This window comes from Sebastes umbrosus, chromosome 6, assembly GCF_015220745.1.
Source record: "Sebastes umbrosus isolate fSebUmb1 chromosome 6, fSebUmb1.pri, whole genome shotgun sequence".
NCBI classification, from domain to species: domain Eukaryota; kingdom Metazoa; phylum Chordata; class Actinopteri; order Perciformes; family Sebastidae; genus Sebastes; species Sebastes umbrosus.
This window is the reverse complement of record NC_051274.1, coordinates 18,660,419-18,682,134: the sequence shown is the minus strand read 5'-3', so window position 1 is coordinate 18,682,134 and position 21,716 is coordinate 18,660,419. Positions and strand designations below refer to the sequence as shown.

The window sequence follows — 21,716 nt, the reverse complement described above, 5'->3', positions numbered from 1 at the left end:
TTGAACAGCTTAAAATGTTTATAATAGAAAATGATCTGTAAACTCTGACAAGCAACCAGCAATAATCTTTATATTCAAGGTAAAATGAGTACAGAGGAAAACTCAAGGCCACTCATACATCTCCTGTATAACAGTGGCTTCTCACTGCAGCCTCAGGACATGAAAGCACGAACGCTGCCTCTGATGACGGCTCTGCAGATGGGGCAGTGACGCAGGCTGGCGGCGCAATCGCCACACACCACCAAATGACCACAGGGGATGAAGACGATGGACACCAGTTTGTCCATGCACACCTTGCAGGTCCTCTCCTCCTGCAGCTGCCTCAGCAGCTCCTCTGGGCTCGGGTCCTTCACTGTTGGAGAAACCACAAATCAGATGAGCACACTCGCGCCATGTACAAGCCGAGTGTTGTGTCTGCAGGATAGAGCAGTCATATGTCAGCAGCTCAATGGTGTTATTGATTCTGAAAAGTGTTACAAGCACAAAAGTTGCTTTTTCAACAGTTTCAAACTTGACAACATCAATGAGCCCCTTTGTATTTCCTTTTGCAATGGTTAGTAGCTGACAGGAAGTAAACTTGGACCAAAGCTGTTGCCCTAGCAACAGAATGGCATGAAAAGGTCTATAGGTGTTGACCTCTGACCTTTCTCTCTGATGGGTGTTGGTGTCCTCACATTTCCAGCACTGGAGGCCTGCCTCGTCTCTGGCTCTGAAGGACACAAAAGAAAAACACATTACAAACTTAGACATCCATTTTACCATTGATATTTTGGTTATAATAATTGTGCTCATAAAAAATGAATTGGCAGATTGTAGGCTACTTGAAGAGGTTACTGTGTAAAAGGACAGGTGTTCAGCATGCTAATCACTTATACATCTAGTTACCAGTGGTGGAAGAAGTATTCAGATCCTTTACTTGAGTAAAAGTACCAATACAAAAATGTAAATATACTTTATTACAAGTTAGAGTGCTGCATTTAAAATATTACTTAAGTAAAAGTACAAAAGCGTCATTTTTAAAAAAGTACTGAAAGGAACAGTGTGTAACATAAAGGGGGACCTTATACACCAGGTGTACAATCACCTGAAACTAAGAATTGTGTTTTCGTTAGCTTAAAATGAGTCCTTCATATCTAGGGAGCGGGTCCTCTTCACGGAAGCCGTCATGTTGCTCCGCCATGTTGCTCCGCCATGTTTCTACAGTAGCCCAGGACGGACAAACCAAACACTGCCTCAAGGGAGAGCCTTTCACGTTTTTATGTTACCTGAAGGCCACCGTAGTTCTCAGACGCACTTGTGAAACTGCGGTAACGTGAGTTGTAGAGTGCAAAACGTGGTATGTTTGCAATGTTTAGTAGCTGACAGGAAGTAAACTTGGACCAACGTTACCGCAGTCTTGGAAAGGAAGGAGTGAGCGGAGGGGTACTCAGTTCAGGTCACCTCACCACTACATGCCGCCAAATCCTACGCACTCTTTTGTACGTTTAAAGTATCAAAAGTAAAAGTAAGAGGCCCCAACCAACCAAACAGTTTGCTTGTAAGAGATCACGAGCCAAAAAGGTTGGAAACCACTGGTTTAATCTTTAATATTGTATTGTATTTTAAAATAAACATTAATCTTGAAAAGTAAGTAGTTAATATAGCTGATTAATGTAGTTGAGTAAAAAGTACAATATTTTCCTCTGAATTGTAATGCAGTAGAAGTAGCAGAAAATGGAAATAGCAAAGTACAAGTACCACAGAAATGTACTAAAGCACCCTACTTGAGTAAATGTACTTGTTACTCTCCACTACTGGCTGTTACCTCTGCTCTGTGGCGCCCTCTGTCTCTCCTCCTGCTCCGCCTGCAGTACGTCAGTGACCAGGGCAGATACAGACGTGTAGTGCTGACCTGACAGAAGGAACTTGGTCTGGACCAGACTCTCCACCAGGCTGGCTTCAAAGCCCATCTGCAGCACAGTCTGCACCACGGGAGAGAGCATGGCCGAAGAAGCCCCCAGACCTCCGACCACATCTGGGAGGTGAGAGGGAGGGAAGAAGTGAGGAAGACAAGACCAGTGACATAAAAACACATCCACGGGGTGTTAAATTAACTTTAAGGAACTTGTTCGATTAAGTGGGGAAATTAAGGACAACATGTGCAGCTTACCTTTGCCTGTCAATATATTAACATTTCAAACAGCAGATCACCTCTGCTGAAAATGATTATAATTGTAATTCCTCCATTGTATGGAATAATTGCCCTGCAACCATTGGCAACAAATGGTTTCCATAGCACTCCCTAATTACTGCAATCCTGTAGCAAACATTAGCTCAGGTAATTGAACATATTCAGCAGCCTCCCAAAGCAAAGTAATGGACCTGAGAGTCTGTTCAGAGTCTCATTTGAGACTTTAAGTAATGCTGTGTTGCAAGGTATGTTTTGTGCAAATGGTTCGCACCGGGTTGATCTAAGAATAATTGAATGAACTGGTTGCAGCTTTTATTTTCTCCATTGACACAGCCTGTGTAATGCAACTCATGATGTTTGCTCCACCTTTCCCCTTTGGTGTGAACATGCAGGAGTGGATGTTGACGCTTTGATTCTTTGCACTGCGGCACAACACAAAGATAATTATCAGCATCAAAGCGGGCTGTTATCTTGTTATCCAGGTCTACTTGGTAGGGATAAAGGTTCTTTCATGGTACATACCCATCCCTCCCTGCCTTGTTTCAATTTTACATGACTTACCATTTCTGGATCCGATATCTCTGCCTGTGGTTGTCTGTGATCCACCCTAGAAAAGCAATCATATTTTTTAATTTTTAAATGACTGATTTAAATGCAGCAATGACAAACTGTCACTTATCATGATTATAATGGCTGCTGTGTGCCAAACAGACTTTATTCTGAGCAGATAGGAGGAATAAAAGCTCTCACCACAGTCTCACCCAGATGGAAATGAGCATCCTGTATGTTGCTGATATACTCCTGCCCTCTCGTCTGGATTAAAAACTCACATCTAGAGAAATATTAAAATGCTGTTTTATAATCTGCTAAAGCGTAAATACAGAAAACAAACTTGCCTATATTTAGAAAACATGTTCATTTGCCAGTGCAAAAATAGACAAATTCAACCGAGGTCTATATCTGCCTTGTGTGACAAGTCCTGCTGTTACCGTGGAAACCACTTGGCATGTTCCTGCCAGGGGTCGTCTCCTGGCTCCCAGTTCCTCAGCCCTCCATCACAGTAGAAGCATTTGACGTTGTCGCCGTGACCTGTTGGGATGTACAGGACGACTGTGAGAAGAGTCTAATGACAGAAGCTCTGCGAATCTCTACAGCTTTACACAAATCAGACCCATGCACAAACTAAAACCTGTAAGAAATTACAATAAAGGTGAATCAAACCCTTTCTGTCTCAACAAAACTAACACTAGTATAAGGTGACCAGATCGCAACAAACCAAAATGTGGGACAAAGAGTATATTTGTGTGGGACAATGTGGGACACATTACCAAGGCTGAGAAGTAGTCTTCACTTTTGATATAATGTCTATATAACTTAAAAAAATAAACATTTCTATTCTTTCCTTAGCTTGTAATGTCTCTATGCTTTGCCCTCTGGTTGAAAAATAACTCATTTTGCAAGAACTCTTTGAGAATCACCTTCCACCTTCCAGTTATAAGTAGTTTAACAGTCTTTGTTGTAGCTGCATTTCCTTTTCTTTGTGGTAGTTTCCATCATATTCTGCCTAAATCTGCATAGCTTGTGACTTTTCCCCGTTGGCCATAGCGTACGTAGCAAAGACAGGTTAACCTGCACTTAACCCACGTGATGACAGCCTTTCCTGCTTTCTTCACAGCTGTTGGATAAAAGCCAGATTTTAGAAAAGCGTCTGTCCTGCAGTGGTTTGACTTTTGAAAACTAGAGCCGATCAAAATGTGGGACATAGTATTAATATGGGGGACACAGGACAAAGGATAAAAATGCTGTGCAGTCCCTCATAAAGTGGGAGACATGGTCATCCTTCACTAGTAGGTTCATAAAAACACTACCCATTGCAGGGTCACTTATTATTTTGCATTGGTTTTCATGATATTGTGTATTGCCTGAAGCTGTGGAAGCCTACTTCTTCTTTAGCAGCCCCAGCTTTGTCCAGGTTGTTCTGTCCACAACATCATGACTCAGCAGGATAATTGTTCCATGAACTCTCTCACAAAGAGAGGTCACTCTAGCAGCGACTGGGTCAGTGCTGAATATTTCACTGATCACGGACACTCGAATGTTGCTAAATATTAAGACCTTAAAGAAGGAGGATATGAATGTATTGAGACAATGAGTACCTGTGTAGAAAAATCCTGCTCTGACGAGAACATCTGGCTGGATTGAGGCCTCGGAGGGCCAGTTGTGGAAAGTGGTGAGCCTGGAATCCTCCGCCTCCATCTCCGGGTAGACCGCTTGGCCAGCTGTCCCCTGGTCATCCATAGTCATCCTCTGGAGCTGGCTCAACAGCTGGCCGTCCACAGAGTCGGAGGATCCAACTTGGAGTGGAATATTTCCCACATCTCTGCCCAGCATGAAACTGCAAGTGGGGAAATGCCTCTTGTGCTCGGTGGCCGGGCTGTCCCCGTGTACCCAACATCTTAAAATCCCTCCACAGCAGAAACACTGGACTTTATCTCCGGGGCCTAGAAAGAAGAAGCCCGCCTTGACCAGGTCTCCAGATGTGACAGGTGCACCTGCTGGCCAGCTGTGAAAAGTTCGAAGTCTCTCCCCTTCTCTTCGCATCTGAGGCTCCTCCAGGATGTGCAGCGTGGTACTCCTGTCATCCGTCATTCTGTGGCATGTAGGTTTTCCTTTCTCTTCTTGTCCTGTGCCAGTCATCTCTTTTGCCGTCCATAGTGGAGCGCGCACTGAAGGTGAGTGCAGCACACCAGCTGAAATAATATGATCAGCTGCGGGGGCCTGCACAGCGGCCTACAGGAGACTGCTTTCCAGAAAAGCCACCAAATGCCAGAACGTATGCTCATTGATCCTTGCATGAATGAAAGCCTAAACAGGCCATGTTGCTCCGCCTCTTAGGAAAAAACATGGAAAGCATTTCAAAAGAATACTATGGCCTAACAACTAATAGAGCTAAAGCTATTTAAAATACAATTAAGCACAAAGATGATACATATAACAAAAAAACAATCATTTTAACCTATAACTCTACAAGAATACAGGGATTTCAACAAACGCCCAAAGATGTCATGTCATATGAGAAAGAAAACTTGACCTTTCAAAGTATTACAAGCACAGAAGTGGCTCTTATTTCTACAGGTGTTCACTCTGATCTTTTCCTCTATTGGGTGGTATTTGTGTCTTCAAGGGCCTACAGGATTTGATTTGATTGATTATTATTGTGTCATGCATAAATAATATGTCCAGCCCAAATGGGCTAACAAGACACTATTATTTAGAAAATAAAGAAAAGACAAAGGCAGAAACCAGAGTAGCAACATAAATCACAATAATACTAATCAAATAAACCATCCTGATGTTTTTTCCAAGCTTGAGAAACAAAAGTAGCCAATTAATAAGCATTCAAATGAAATAGCCATTCCATTTTGTCATCACCGAGCACCAAACATTTCTGGATGTTGAACAGACATTTCATTTAAAAATGGAATTTCTTAATTCATCATAGTTTGGAAAATACAAAAGAAAATGTGATTCATTTTCAACTTCTCCTTACCTGCATACTTTGCACAACCTGTTGTCCTCCTGGAGGTTTTTAAATCTACTACTACTTCAAGGGCCAGAGGAAGGATTCCTGTTCTTAACTGTGCAACTAAAGACCTTTGACTCCTTGATAAATTTGCCAGAACATAAGATTCAGTGCCATAATTGTGCTTGATTTGAATATATGTTCATAATTTGGGTTTTAACAGTATATTTTTCAACCATTTTTCTTCAAATCTAGCAAGTAACTTTCTTCTAATTGTGTTCATGCTGCATGATTAATGATTACTATACATATATTGCAATTTGGCTTCCTCAAAAACAGCATGAAGTTCTGTATCCCATGGAGCATTATGTGATTTACTCCTAAGAAAAACCTTCTTATTAATTCTGTATTGTGACATATTAGGCAAACAATTCCACAGTCTTATCATTTCACATTTTGGCATTATTGAACCAGGAATCCAAACCATATCACCCTGAACAGCCAAAGTAGGAGCAAACTTATGAACACCTAAAACAACAGCGTGCAGCTCTGTTCTGTATAGAGTCTGCTATTTTACTATCTTTGAATCCCCATATCGCTGGGTTGAGTTTGTAAGATTAATAGTGAGGATGAAAGAGCTAACTAGTTAAACACATAAAATAATATGTTGTGTAGTCAGAGGTGCACCATTTTATCCTTCTTTTTGGGATTTGTTGTTGTGTTAAAAGCTTGTATGTATGTCTATATTTGTTAAAAGGCCAAATATTTTGTAATTTTGGGATGTTAACATTTGAAATAGCCAGCCATGAGTCATACATACACTACACAACTATCTGCTCTATATACTATCAGCATTATGAATAAAAAAATCCTGAAAGTTAATAGTTACGATATAGGTTTGACCTTTGACAGAATTTAACTGGATGTGGGTGCATCATTGCTGCCTCCTGGTGGTGAAAGGGTGTAATAACTACTGTAAGTTATTGCAGGCCAGAACCTAACCAGTTCATGATAATTATAGTCATGCTGAAATTGACATGACATAAGAGTTATATTTTACAGTTATACGTTTCGACCTAGCCATAATTTTCTGTCTATCTCAGTGTCAATCTCTAAATACATCCATGATCTCAGTGGGGTCACCGGCCAAAAAGAGCTGGATGCTGGACTGTAACCATATGAGGGATTTGACTGATACCTTATACATCTAAGTTTGCTTATTTTTACTGTGGTCTTTTTCTATCTTGTTTCATTTTTACATTCCAGTAAATCTCACATGAGCTAAACTGTGTTAGATCTAAGGGGGCCCTGCTGTAAAAACCACACACAGTCTGCTGATAGCCCCCCTGGCGTTGTTTACACCCACAGAAATAGCTGAAAATAGCACCAATGTCAGTAAAAAGAAAAGCAAACTTTTAAGTACCTTTTAAGTCTTGCCTTCTTCTTTACCATCATCGTTTAGCAACTTCTTTAAATCCAATTCTCAAATTCATTCACATAATACTAGACAGGTTAATCATCTTCACCTGCCTTTTTACAAAACAAAACATGGCCAGTACTCCCTCAGATATCGTGGTGTACAAATATGGATCACCAAAAATACATGTTATCAAGAGCTCGTTATCCTTAGAACATTTTAAAAGGATATTATCATCACATTTAATTCATGATGTCTAATTATCTTTTGATATGTTCAGATACATTTTCTTTTCTTCTGTACTGTTTTTTGTATGTATTTCATTGTTTTTACTGGATTGTTTTCCACTGTTTGGTTAGGTTTTTTCTGCACATTTTGTGTACTTCTTGTTGTTGTCTAACTTTTGTTGAATTTTTTAAATTATGTTAGTTTTGATCTTTCTTCCTTTTTTTTGTTATTGTTTATTTTTCTCCTGGGGTTGGGGGGAGGTCCTTTGTATAACCCTGTAAGGCTTCTGGACCTCTCCCCAGCCAACATGGTTATGTGGGCACCACATGGGTTATGCTGGGGGTACCTGGGTACCAAGTGGGTATGGGCCCAAAATGGGCATCTTTTCTGGGTCCCACTTGGATCAACTAAGTTGGTCCCACGTGGGCTCCCCAATGTGGGTTCTAGTTGGGTCACTACTGGGAAATTAGTGCATGTGGCCAAAATGGAAACTGTGGACAAACCCACTTACAACCCATATTTCAGGCCATGTAATTCCCACAATTTAAACCTGGGGCCGAGATGGGTTTTGGTTTACGTTGCCCAGATTGGGCCCATATAACGCCCAGTTATGAAACCCAGAAGGGCAATTGGCACAGGGTCATTATGGAACCCATTGACTATCCCATATAGGGCCCATTTTTCTGCCCATTAACTACCCATATGGGCCCCACATACAAATATTGATTGGGTCCTGACACATTTCTTGTTTTTTTTTTCATTGACTGGATTTTGTGCAGTTTTATATATATGCAAATAAATAAATAAAATACCAATATTTATGAGTAGGGTTCATTTTATCTATAATATCCCAAATCACGTATATATATATGCTATACTCACTTTGTTGAATAGAAAGAGCTCGTTATCCTTAGAACATTTTAAAAGGAAATTATCATCACATTTAATTAACGATGTCTAATTATATCTTTTGATATGTTTAGATATATTTTCTTTTTTTTCTGTACTGTCTTTTGTATGTATTTCATTGTTTTTATTGGATTGTTTTCCACTGTTTGGTTAGGTTTTTTCTGCACATTTTGTGTACTTCTTGTTGTTGTTTAACTTTTGTTGTATTTTTAAAATTATGTTAGTTTAGATCTTTCTTCCTTTTTTGTTTTTGTTTATTGTTTATTGACCTCTCCTGACACATTTCTTGTTTTTTTTTTCATTGACTGGATTTTGAGCAGTTTTATATATGTGCAAATAAATAAATAAATAAATAAATAAAATTACCAATGTTTATCAGTAGGGTTCATTTTATCTATAATATCCCAAATCACATATATGAGCTATACTCTAACTGTAGCCTCCCCACTGGGGAACAGGGTGAACTGCAGCGGCTCAAAGCCCGGATGGAGCAGCAGCCATTGGGGAAGTGTAACAGGGCTTTAACGTAACTGAGGAGGTTCTCTCTCTCTCTCTCTCTGGAATAATAAAGACTAAATAAAAGGCGACCGAGGGCAGACATATTCAAACTCGGCAACACATACCATTAACTTGAATACCAGGACTACCTGACTGCTTTCGGACCCAGTATCCGAGGCGACAGACTTGAAGTGTGGAAGTTGGGATACGTGCGGAAAATATCCAGCTGAGCGCTACAACTACTAGCCGCCACCACACGTAGCCAACAGCAGCTAACTGTGCACTGAACTTAGCTTTCAAATCACGGGGGCTTGGAAAACCAGTCACAAGCTCTCAGGCTCTGTGAGAATCCAGGGACTTGCTTAATGAATTATGTCTGCCACAAGCATTGACCCTCAGGTAGGAAGAACGATGTAACCTCGCCGCTAGAGAGAGAGCTTGCAAAGCTAGCTAGCTTACCTTGTTAACGATTTTACGGGGCTACGGCTATTCATCGGAACCGTTGGCCGGTTGCTATGTAGCTAACGGCTATTCCTCGGAAGTGCTAGATAGCTATCCACTAACCGTTGGCCGGTTGCTAGGTAGCTAACGGCTATTCCTCGGCAGTGCTAGCAAGCCACTAACTGTTGGCCGGTTGCTAAGTAGCTAACGGCTATTCCTCGGAAGTGCTAGCTAGCTACTAACCGTTGGCCGGTTGCTAAGTAGCTAACGGCTATTCCTCGGAAGTGCTAGCTAGCTACTAACCGTTGGCCGGTTGCTATGTAGCTAACGGCTATTCCTCGGTAGTGCTAGATAGCCACTAACCGTTGGCCGGTTGCTATGTAGCTAACGGCTAACTAACGCTACATTCCCGTTAAACGGTGATGTTTTAATGGACATTTTAAGAAGGATGACATTAAGTTAGCATTAAACCCGTTGTCATCTTTTAACTGAGGTAAGGTTTTGTACCAGCAACGTTAACGTTAGCAGGAAAACTCGCCACCTATATGGCAGAGTACGTGAGAGCTAACGTTAACGTGATTAAACAGAGCTACGTTATTCAGTTATTGAAGGTGGTTAGAGACACTAGCTTTGTTTCTATGGTGACCTAAATGTGTCCAGACTAGTGTGACAAGTTTAGTGCTGAATCAACGCTAGTGACGTTTATAAAGCCATTTTTAGATGGCTAAGTAACTAACTCAAGTTAACCCACTAAATTGTAGTCAACTGTTAGTATCTGCAGCTTTCACTGGAGAAGCACGTTTTAGGTACATTTTGTTTTTGCATTGCGTCTCTCCAGGAAGTAGTGATATAACCGAGGCTGCACTCAGCCCTAACACCATGTGTGAAATCCCCAAATCAACTGAAATTAACCACATTGTCTCCTTTTTTTTTGTCTTTTCATGATCCAACAATGGATGCAGAGATCAAAGGGACAAGCATCTAAAGGTGAGTTGGGGCATCACAACAGAGGACCGAATTTGTTTGGATATCTGAGTAAGAAGAAGACAGACACTTTATTAATCCCCGAGGGGAAATTCATTTTTTACACTCTGTTATTTTACATAGAACATACACACATGCACAAACAGGACATGTAGAGATGTCAGAGCGAGAGGACAGCCCCTGAACAGTTGGGGGTTTGGCACTGCCCAAGAGGCAACCAGTTCACACTCAGTACTTGGTCCATGCAGGGACTTGAACCAGCAACACTCCGGTTCCCAAGCCAAGTCCCTATGGACTGAGCTACTTCCGCCCCCAATCTTAAATTGGGACATATCTCTGACCAGATCAGCATTACTGTACATACACCAGCCTTTCATGGAGTCTTAAGCTGTCTCTGATATACAGTACACTACTGTCAGGCTACACAATATTTTGTGAACATAATTGAATATACAATTCAATTTATTTTTATATTGCGTCAAATCATAACAGAAGTTATCTCGAGACGCTTATACAGTGGTGTGCCACAGTGTGAACAAAATGTACAGATTAAATCCTGTTGGAATGATAAATGAATTTGCTATCATCCTTGGAGGGAAATATCTTGTCCTTAAAATCATTTGCCTTGAATATGTTCTGCAGAAGTTAGTATGACATTAACAATATTAGGGCCAGGGGTTTAATAATTGAGTGGGGCATACTAGGAAAGACATACAGTGAGACACATCAGAGTACCACATCCACCATGTCATTAAAAGGGCAGGTGGCTTGTGGGGGGGAAATGCTTAAATTTCTTTGTTTGTTTATAGTATTCATGATGAGAAAATGTCCATGATGCTTATTCTCAGTTTTCCCTGCACAATATTGAGGCAGCTTATTGGTGCAGTTTCTAATGTTTTGGCAGTTACATATTTGATTCCTGGGGTTATGATGGAAGTATATGATGACCATCCCCATGCTCACTTATGTCTCATAAGTTGTTGCAGCAATTTTGGGGTTTATACCATTTGTGACACAGATTTGGTGCTAAATTTAACAATTTTTTTACCACTCAAGAAGCGATAAAAGTTATCTATAATCCCTCCAAAATACCACATTAAGACACCAAGACGCTTCACAGTCATACCCAATTTATTACACGCTCAACCCCTGGAGCCTTGAAAGTTGTGATTTGCTATTTTGCAAAAAAAAGGTAGATTGTTGTCAGTTTATAATCTAGAAGAAATTTCACTTGCAGCATAACCCACTGTGTTACTGTCCATCCTTATTCTGAGGATCTTACAATCATATTCCTAAAATACCCTGGTTCTGTCTCAATCCTCACCCTGTAAAGGCATGCATATTGGTTTGTGCACATTAGATAGTCCACCTCCTGCTCCTACATTAGTCAAAGTTGTCAGTGAACTAGGAAAGAGGAGTTGTCCTGACCATGGAAGAGTGGCATGCAGGCGCTCATTTGAAACAAAGGCAAAGTCCTTAAAGCTGAAGTAGGCGAGATTGGAGCAAATATGATTAAAAAGTTATTTTTATAAAGCGGTCGCTATATCCTGACAGTAGTACATGGAACAGGTAACCTGAAAAAAATAATGTGCCTCTGTGTCCTCCGGTGCTCCTAACGGCATCTACAAGATTTCACAGACCGGAGGGAAACAAACAGTCAGAACTGACCTGAGATCTGCTGTCCATCTGCTGTCTATGAGAGCCGGCTGTCAATCACTCGCAAACTCTGACCAAACGGTCAAACTAGGCAGCGCTGATCAAATATGAATCAATATTCTGGTACGTTAATGCCTATTTCTCGCCTCAAATGTTTTCAAAATCATCTTGTAGTGCACAGTTTAGCTGTAAAATGAGAAAGTTTGTGACCCAGCAGCCATGTTGAGATCAGGTTGAGATGGCCTGAAGGAACGCCAAGTACCGGTCACATGACCGGAGCACAGCCAATAGGAATGCTCTCTCTCTGAAATGATTGGTCAAAGTCTTCTGTCACAGGCTTTTTTAAGATTAGTTTAGATTAGATTTTTTAAAGCCTGAAAACAGAGCCATGATGAGGTGCAGAAGTTTAGTTTTCTCTCAGAACACTTGAATTACAATATGCTGAAAGGTTGTTATGGAATTATTGCCCAATGATGCCATAAATATACTGCCTACTGCCACTTTAAGTCATATTTTGCCAAAAAATATGACAGTTTTAAACAAACATAGTAGACAGCTTGAGAAGCTTCCGTGGACTATTTTTATGCTTTGGTCCCTTCAAGCTGACTACAGAATACTTTGTGAGGGGCCTAACTGCAAAGTGTTATAGCCACCAAGATTCACTACAGGTATATTGTGCAAAAAATGTAAACATATATCAAGAATATTTGGGGGGGGTTCCAGTCTCACTTTTCCCTCAATACCATCCTGCTATACAGTGCAACATACAGTATATGTCGCACATGCTACAAAAAATCGTTCTGTGCAATGTATGTAATTACTGCAGTAGCAACCGTGCAATGCATGTGAGGCGGAGCTGCTTGTTTGTTTGTGTGTGAGGCGCATCGCTATTCTACCTGCTAGTTACTGTATAGTCTATCGAGCGATTAAAATGCAACCGCGGGGTTGCGTAGAGTCCATACATCCATGCCGCCGCAGCAAAAAAAAACACAAAAGAAAAATAGTAGGTGAGAAGTTTGCCTTCATGGCTTTCTGACAGAAAGGGTTTATTTGAACTCAAACCATGATCTTTTCCTAAACTTAACCAAGTAGGATTGTTGCCTAAACCTCAGAAGATTTCTGGCAGAGGCAAACTTCTCCTATGTGCACTCAATATCTGTAAGCAGTGAAGCATGAAAGTGGAATTGGCAAGTTAGCCGCTAAATCCACACAATCTTGTCCATCTTTATATACAGTCTACGCTCTAAAGCACGTTGCCATTGCGAGATAATCCGCCAATCACAGCACAGTAGGGGCGGGACTAGGCGAATACTCTTTAAAAAAAAAAAAAAAAAAAAAAAAAAACGCTGCCGATGCGCATTCAACCCGCGCTGCTGGACCCGTTTATATAAGTCAGCCGTCACTCTGATCGTCACACTAGAGAATCCAGTCTACAGTGTAGTTCATACACTTCACTGATAAACCAGAGAATTCTACAGGAACGGTACGCTTCATGATCAAAGAAAGTTTTTGTATCACCTCTACTCTTCAGTCCACATATTCCATACACTCTATGGTACAGTACATTTAAACATTATGAAATGACTGCTTTGCCAAATTTAGAGCAAGGTCTAGTTGCCAGATCTGTTTTATAATCAAATCAAATCACACATCCTATTGTACAAACTGCCCGCAGTGACAGTGTACAGCAGCAGTAATAGCAGTTACCATATATACTCTGTAGCTGACTGGATTGAACTGTCTCTCCAGGGGTCTGTCTGACAGTCAGTACTTGGATTCAGGGGGACACTTGAAAAATTTAATCTAAAACATGTCATTGTTTTCATGCGCGATAGTCTGTATAAGGAATCTAACTGGACTAATAGCCTACATATGATAATAAACAGAAAACAAACAAAGCAAATCCTCTTCCCCTCCAAAAATACTTTTTAATAATACCTGGTTTCAAGAGGTGCTGCAGCCTTCTCAGCACCCCTACTTACCGCATCCATGCTATATGCATAAATAATAATAATAAATAAATACATAGGCCTATATTTAAAACAATGTATGCATTTTTTTCAGTACTATATTCCTTTAAAAGGTCATGGAAAATTATTTTTTTAAACTATTAAAAATATTTAAAGTACAGCCCTGCTCACTAACCACAGCTTTACATAATGATTTACAGCTAAATCAGCGTTGTCAGTTCCTCCCTAATTTTAGCGTTGGCAACGGTGTTGTTATGGCCTTGTAAATGTATTTTTTATGATGTTCAAGTCATCTTTGATTAACTGCAGTTGGCAGAGGAGGTGGAGTGACAGGCAGGTCTTAACTCACGCTTCACCTGCAGGCCTCGTTGGCAGCAGGCCACAGGCTGATTCACCTCCAGGATAGGCTTGGCTTGACATGGCTCAGTGATTTTTTTATTTTGGAAGAACACGTGCACATACAAGAGGGACATACAGATTTGAATACAACATTTGTGAAATTGATTATATCATTTGATTGACGAATATCAGTAAATCTTTATAAAAGGTTATCCTTAAAACTAATGTGTGCTGCCTAGGAACTGACCACATTAATTATACATTATGTTTTACATTTTGTTGTGTCTTCAAAAATGAACATGTATATTTAAATGTACATTAATGTAATTTTGCTTTGTTGCAGTGCAAAATGGTTCACTGCATCAGAAGGAGACTGTCCATGACAATGACTTTGAGCCATATCTCACTGGTCAATCAACTCAGGTAAAGCTCAATACCTCTATCTTAAGACGGTTGTTAGGAAAATTATGATGCTGATTTCTAAAAATATTTCTGATATTATTGGCTTATAAAATAATCAAACCGATGATCTAAGCACTGAACTGTGTGCTAACTCCTGCTATATATGTGTAAAACAAACACTAAACACACAAATTTGTAGAAACCAAACATGATATGATCGTTTCAGCAGAATTGTATTCTGATGGTATTAAGTTAGTCACTCATGTTAAAGGGACAGTGTGTAGGGTTTGGTGGCATCTAGTGGTGTGGTTGCAGATTGCAGCCAACTGAGTACCCCTCTGCTCACTCCTCCATTTCCCAAACTGCGGTATCATGAGCTGCCGAGTGCAAAACCGTGGTAACGCCGATCGCCTCGCTCAGCGGCCATCCTTACCATAATAACACTACTTTAGGAGCAATGGAAGTCAGACGGTGGCAGGTGGTACCACAGTTTTGCACTCTGTGGCTCAAGTAACCACAGTTTCGCAAGCGTGTCGGAGAACTACGGTTATTATACACCAATGAAAACATAGTTATGAATATTATATTCCATTTCTGCTAATCGATCCACCGAAGTGCTACACACTGACCCTGTAAGTGAAATAAAAATAAAAAAAAACCCATTAAAAATCATTTTTGTATATAGAATAGGGCTAGGAGAGTTTTATGTAAATTATTGAACTGATTTAATCAAACTGTGAGTCATTTGCTAATGTTGTGGCTCTGCTGATCTTCATTCATCCAGAACAACAGCTACCAGTCCATCACCGACCCCTACCTGTCCAGCTACTACGCCCCCTCCATTGGATTTCCGTATCCCCTCAGTGAGGCTCCCTGGTCCACAGGTGGGGACCCCCCTATTCCATACCTCACCCCCTATGGAGCCTTGAGTAATGGAGACCATCACTTCATGCCAGACACGGTGTTTGGCCAGCCGGGGGGCCTGGGAAGCAGCATCTACCCCCACAGGTTTAACTTTTTCCCTGAAAACCCTGCCTTCTCTGCTTGGGGCACAAGTGGCTCCCAGGGCCAGCAGACTCAAAGTTCAGCCTACGGCGGCAGCTACAGCTATCCCCCCAGCTCCCTGGGGGGCACCCTGGTGCCTGATGGTCAGACGGGCTTTCACAGTGACACCCTCAACAAAGCCCCCGGTATGAACAGCCTGGAGCAGGGTATGGTTGGCTTGAAGATCGGAGGGGATGTCACTGGCCAGGGGTCGGGAATCAAGGCTGTGGGGTCTGTGATTGGTGGACCTGTGGTGGCGGCCACAGGGAACGGAGCCACACCTATTGGGATGCCACCACCCAAACCCACCTCTTGGGCAGCCATAGCCAGCAAGCCCGCCAAGCCGCAGCAGCTGAAAGCTAAGGTGAAGCCAGGGATGCCCAATCCAGGGGGAGCTCTTCCCCCGCCACCCATCAAACACAACATGAACATCGGGACCTGGGACAAGGGCCCGGTGACTAAAGTAGCCACAGCTCCACTGCAGCAACAGCAGCCTCTTGGCATGCCTCATGCCATGCAACCTCAAGCCCCCATGCAGCAAGGACCCATGCACCCCCCACCTCCCCAGTCTATGGTGCAGCCCCAGATGCAGCCTATGGCCTTACAGACCCACCATCACCAGCACCATCAGCCACCACCTCAGCCCTACCAAAACCACACCCAGCCCCCACAACCCCAGACCCGTTGGGTTGCCCCACGCAACCGTAACCAAGGCTACGGGCAGGGTGGCCCTGGCCATGACGGTAGTGGTGTGATGGGTATGGTTGGTGGTGGGAACAGTGGCCCTCAAATGTCTGCCAGCCAGGGACCTGGTGGAGAGTCCCACCCGGTGCTGGACAAGCTGCGTGCCTCCCACAGCTACAACCCCAAGGACTTTGAATGGAACCTGAAGAACGGACGTGTTTTCATCATTAAGAGCTACTCCGAGGACGACATCCATCGCTCCATCAAGTACTCCATCTGGTGCAGCACGGAGCATGGCAACAAGCGGCTGGACTCAGCCTTCCGGGCCATGAATGCTAAAGGCCCCGTGTACCTTCTGTTCAGTGTCAACGGCAGTGGTCATTTCTGCGGAGTGGCAGAGATGCGTTCACCAGTGGACTACGGCACCAGTGCTGGTGTCTGGGCACAGGACAAGTGGAAGGGCAAGTTTGACGTGGACTGGTTGTTTGTTAAGGACGTGCCTAATAGCCAGCTGCGCCACATCCGCCTGGAGAACAACGACAACAAGCCAGTGACCAACTCCCGTGACACCCAGGAGGTTCCTCTGGAGAAGGCCAAGCAGGTGCTCAAGATCATCGCCACCTACAAACACACCACCTCCATCTTTGATGACTTCTCCCATTATGAGAAGAGGCAGGAGGAGGAGGAGGAGGTGCGCAAGGTGGGCACAGTTCTTTGACTGTGTTACCCTTTAAAAATATATCAAAAATATTTATTTGGCAAAAATTGATTAAAATATAAATGTATTCTTGCTCATTTTTTTTCTTCTTTTAACTGTTTATGGCTGAGATTAATTCTTGTTTTCTCTGTTTCCTCTTATTTCCTCCTTTTGACAGACTTTTGAACCTTCTCCGATACAGAACCGCTCTCGGTTGGATCAGGTAAAGAACTCTCTTATTTTCTTGTGTGTTGACTATCCCACGAGTATTAGGGGCTTTTTTCTGACAGTTATTGATGATTGCTCTTGATTGTGTTGTTTACAGAGTGAGGATGAAATTTTAGAAGGGCTGTCAATCGATTAGAATATTTAATCGCGATTAATCACGTGATTAAATGCACCTTAAAAGGAGATTTGTCAAGTATTTAATACTCTTATCAACATGAGAGTGGGAAAATAGGCTTGCTTTATGCAAACATATGTACATATTTATTATTGTAAATCAATCAACAACACAACACAATGACAAATATTGTCCAGAAACCCTCACAGGTACTGCATTTAGCATAGAAATATGCTCAAATCATAAAATAGCAAACTCAAGCCTAACAGGCAACAACAGCTGTCAGTGTGTCAGTGTGCTGACTCGACTATTTGCCCCAAAACTGCATGTTTATTATCATAAAGTGGGCATGTCTGTAAAGGGGAGACTCGTGGGTACCCATAGAACCCATTTTCATCACATATCTTAAGGTCAGAGGTCGAGGGACCCATTTGAAAATCGCATACAAATTAGTGGCAACAAATTTGCTTTTACATGTTATTATCGCGTTAACTTTGACAGCCCTAAATGTTAGATAATCTAATCTGATACCTGCTTTAATTGGATATATGTAGACCTCATCAAAATGTCCTGCAGTTTACTATGCTGTTATGTAATGTTTAATGTTATTTTTGTTTTCTTCTTTTTCAGGAGCGCCAAAACAGGAATAAACAATAGAAGACATTTATCCTTGGCTTGATCAACAGTTACAGACTAGGACTTTTGATTTAAGAGACAGAAGAATATGAAAATGCAACCAAGCCCTTCATTTTTTTTCTATTTAATCCTGGTGAATCTCTGCCATTGTCGAGACTTGTGCTTTTTTTGCCCCATGTACCACCCACTTCTTGTGCAGGGATAACAAGCTGATTTATGTATCACCCAGCCACCTCCACACTCTTTAGTTCAGGTTTCTTTTTTTAAAATATTTTTCTTCCTGGTCCATCTCGTGCTCTTCTCTCACCAGACTGGTTTTCTCTCTCCTGCCCCCACCCCCGCCTCTTTCCAATTGAATCAGGGTTTGACTGCACCACAGAGAAAAAAATCTGCCACTTTATATTTCAGTACAATCAGGAACGGATGTGTCCTGCCCCAGTTTGTCCATTTGGGGGCAACATTGCCATGCTTCAGAGGTTTAACTGTGCCAACAGGGTTGGAGGATCCCAAAGGCAATGTCGGACTTGGAGCTGCGCGATAATAAAACTTCAACGGTTTTATCTATTTTTCATTCAGATCGACAAAATCTCTATTTTTTGGCTTACTACTGACAATTTTCATTTCAGAAACCTGTTTTCTGGAGCCTTAATGTTTTTTTTTCTAATTATTGGTGACTTCTCAAAAGAACTGCTCAAACAGTGACACTGCTGGAGAAATCAGGGATAGTGTGAAGTCACACGGGACTTGAGACATTTCTGAGGAGGAGTTGCAAAGGCCTCTGGGAAAAAGAAATAATGGATGTGTCCTCCACAACCAGAACTCTCACCATTTAAGTCAAAAAATTGTACTATTGACATCCCTCACACCCTCTGCTTTGCTTTCTTTTAGATGTTTGTCTCGAAGGGGTCTTTTGTATGTTTCATCGGGAGATTCTGCTTGTGTACGCAACCCAGTCTGAGAGAATTGTCGCATCCACCATTTTAAATTGTTTTATAATCAGAATTATGTAATGATGTAACTGCTACATTGAATGAATTGTTGCTTTTTGCATTTTTTTTGTTCCACAAAATGGGGGGAGGGTTCACATATTTGTCCATTCACCATCATTCTGTCTTAATCCTCTCGTTTTTTTTCCCCCTCAAATTTGGTTTTGCTAAGTCTATCATGTTGGTCGTAATGCTAAGCTTTAACGTAGGAGCCTATATATTCATGGAGAAAGCCTAAAAATGTATAACCTAAAAATTAATGTAACTGATTTACTATCGAGTAAGAAAAAAATAAGAATGAAATGTGGTTTCTGTGTGTTTTTTGGTTGTTGTTGCAATAATAGTTTGTTCTAGACTGAAACCATTGATTATGATACAGTAAAGTACTTTCAGGTATGTCAACGGAAAAAAGATTGGATGTTAAAAAAACAAAAAAACAGTCACAAATAGATGTGTGTGCCCACGCATGGCAAGCTGCAATATAAGAAGTCTGCTGGAAAATGTTAAACTGTTATCCATCCTGCAGCTTGTCTGTGAGGTGAGAGTGGTGTTAAGTTAACGGTCCTCTTCAGGACGGTGTCCCCCTCCTCCCTGTTCTGTTGTCAGTCTTTTCACAGTTAATTTGTTAGTGAGCGTTTTGAGATCAGCAGGTTCTCTCTCCTCTTGATTAGTTTGAATCTGTCAGTTCAGTATTTTGTGGATTGTGAGGTCACCACGATTCCGAGAGGAGTGCTGCTAATACACACGGCTGTCTCTTTTAATGTTAAGGGATCTTTACTCATTTTTGTGTATTTGTAAGAGTTGAAAATCTGGTGTTGCTTCACGGTAACCCTGATCAAATATTCAGATCCCAATTCACAATTTTTCTGTTTGAAATATTTGAACTGAAACCGATAATATTGGCACTTATGGCCTGGACTCATTCACATTAATTTGTTTGGTCTTTTCAGATTATGTTAGACGGTGTATATGATCTGTTTTCTGTCACAACTTAACCCCGTTATTGCGTTGAGATGGCAGAAGTTCTGCACTTTGCTGAGGTCACTCAAGTGTGAGTATGAACCGTGCGCTTCACGACTGCAGATGTGTGAAGCTGCGGTGTAATTTTTTTACCTGGCCAGTGTATCCCTTGTAAATCTAGACCTCTAACAGGATCCTTTCTTCTCCATCTCCTCTCCTTTTTTACCTGCACTAATCAATAGCTAGGTTGATCCAAGCAATACGGTGAACGCCCTTCACATGTTTGCCTTCACCGACACCGCTCTCTCCAACCAGCGTAGAGTCAGTAAGGGGCAGGTGAGAAGCTAAAGAGTCGCAGCCGCAGCCGTCTTTGCCTCAGGAAGCATGAACTGGTTGTGATTATAGTACGGGGCTTGCGTGCACGTTAACGATAACTGTCAGAAGATGTTTGTTGCAATAGAGGGATGTCAGGTTAGCCATGAAAGTATATGTATCAACACTACAAAAAGGATTAATGACATGAAATATTAAATAAAAAAACATTGATTATCTTATAGACCACAGTTGTAGTGGGCATAACTTGTTCAAAAAGATCTATCTTGGTTTTTCTTTCTAGAAGAAATCAAGCCTTAATAAACTGTCCATTCAGAAATTACTTTGTCTTGATCTCATGAATTCTCCATTAGTGAATAAACAGCCACCTATAGTGACCTTATACGAAGAGAGGACGCTCTGTAGGGCAGCCTCAGCGCTTAAATGTCATTAATAGGTTTTTTCTCAGCTGGAATTGTTTCTTTCTGTTGTTGCTTTTCATCATGTTATTACAGGTGACTTTACTGTATCTGTAAATACTGTTATCAAAGCACACCTCTGTTTCCTCAGGCTCAAGTGGTCTACAACAGAATATGATGGAGCGCTGCTGCCTGGGATAAAAGTCTATGGTATTTAAAATATATTAGATTGATAGAAAATAGCACATCTGTCATAAGTGCACAGTATTTGACATTTTAGTGGCTAATTTAAAATATAAAGACAGGCTTTAGGCTTAAATTCAAGTACAAATTTGCCAAAATGTATTTTTGATAATCCAGTTCTTTAGATGCCCTGTACTCTTTCTGTTTTCACACTGAAAATGTAGAATAGTTTTCAGCACAGGTTTACCAAATAATATACTTGTTCCGCACTTGTCTTTCCTTGACAGGAGCTCTCCGTGGTGCTGATTTTTCTGATTTGGGGGAAGCTGCTGGTGGGATGGATCCAGTCACATAATGAAGTAAAGAACACACTCTGGAGTTAAAACACTGTAAGTGACCTTATATGAAATGGTGGTGGAGATTTTCCTTAGTGTTTAAGATATATGGCTGTGAAATATAAAAGCATTTTATGCAACACAACGCTTTATACGCTGTCAAAAGAGTTCATCCTCTTTGCTAGAGATTATCGGGGGTAGTTTTTTGTCATATTTGGTCCAAATCGTCCTCACAAGATCCAAAAAAAGTTTTTAGTTTTCCATAATTCACATCAGATGTCGTTCTGCAAATACAACGTGCAACATTGGCATTACGGCCATGTACAATTCTACATAAAATAATCACAAGCAGAAAAGTCAATGCAGCTCAGGCTTTATTTGTTGTCACATTATTACAAAGCATGCATTAAACTTGGACAAAAAAAAAAGGCAAATATCACATTCAGGTTCTCTGCTATAGACTCGTATCAATCTGGTGTGTAGCATAAATATATTACTAACAAAGTCTCTACAATGATGTTTGTATTTGGCTCAATGCTCAAATTCCTGATTGAAAAGAGGCAGATTTAGGTTATTTATA

General features: G+C 41.2%; 2 protein-coding genes across 7 annotated transcripts; one reads left to right on the top strand and one right to left on the bottom strand.

Annotated features, from left to right (window-relative positions):
• Positions 1–3: 3 nt before the first annotated feature.
• Positions 4–9,341, bottom strand: birc7 (baculoviral IAP repeat containing 7). Of its 2 annotated transcripts, none has more exons than XM_037771464.1 (8): positions 9,205–9,341; positions 4,327–5,058; positions 3,160–3,259; positions 2,921–3,002; positions 2,732–2,777; positions 1,805–2,014; positions 644–709; positions 4–352 (listed from the first exon to the last, which is right to left on the bottom strand). In XM_037771464.1, exons 2-8 carry the CDS (start codon positions 4,865–4,867, stop codon positions 153–155), a joined length of 1,245 nt encoding a protein of 414 aa, XP_037627392.1. In that variant the 5' UTR covers positions 4,868–5,058; positions 9,205–9,341; the 3' UTR covers positions 4–152. The 2 variants fall into 2 exon arrangements, with proteins under 2 accessions (XP_037627392.1, XP_037627393.1); XM_037771465.1 differs by lacking the exon at positions 9,205–9,341 and adding an exon at positions 8,871–9,007 and having other exon boundaries at positions 4,327–5,060.
• On the top strand, positions 8,661–20,542 carry LOC119489245 (YTH domain-containing family protein 1-like). Of its 5 annotated transcripts, XM_037771462.1 has the most exons (7): positions 8,664–9,144; positions 10,149–10,173; positions 11,800–11,949; positions 14,479–14,558; positions 15,322–16,965; positions 17,141–17,185; positions 17,936–20,542. In XM_037771462.1, the coding sequence occupies exons 3-7, from the start codon at positions 11,934–11,936 to the stop codon at positions 17,960–17,962; spliced, it is 1,812 nt and encodes a 603-aa protein (XP_037627390.1). In that variant the 5' UTR covers positions 8,664–9,144; positions 10,149–10,173; positions 11,800–11,933; the 3' UTR covers positions 17,963–20,542. The 5 variants fall into 5 exon arrangements, with proteins under 5 accessions (XP_037627386.1, XP_037627390.1, XP_037627389.1 ...); XM_037771458.1 differs by lacking the exon at positions 11,800–11,949 and having other exon boundaries at positions 8,661–9,144; positions 10,149–10,221; XM_037771461.1 differs by lacking the exon at positions 11,800–11,949 and having other exon boundaries at positions 8,666–9,144.
• The last annotated feature ends 1,174 nt before the right edge of the window (positions 20,543–21,716 follow it).

Bases quoted from the DNA above. Each gene is read 5' to 3' on its own strand.
- birc7 (XM_037771464.1), bottom strand. From the start codon at position 4,867: ATGACTGGCACAGGACAAGAAGAGAAAGGAAAACCTACATGCCACAGA. The intron at 3,260-4,326 runs GTACTCATTGTC...ACATCCCAACAG, and splicing joins AGCAGGATTTTTCTACACAG to GTCACGGCGACAACGTCAAA. The intron at 2,778-2,920 runs GTGAGAGCTTTT...TTGCTTTTCTAG, and splicing joins TCCATCTGGGTGAGACTGTG to GGTGGATCACAGACAACCAC.
- LOC119489245 (XM_037771458.1), top strand. From the start codon at position 9,118: ATGTCTGCCACAAGCATTGACCCTCAG. The intron at 14,559-15,321 runs GTAAAGCTCAAT...TCATTCATCCAG, and splicing joins TCACTGGTCAATCAACTCAG to AACAACAGCTACCAGTCCAT. The intron at 17,186-17,935 runs GTAAAGAACTCT...CTTCTTTTTCAG, and splicing joins ACCGCTCTCGGTTGGATCAG to GAGCGCCAAAACAGGAATAA.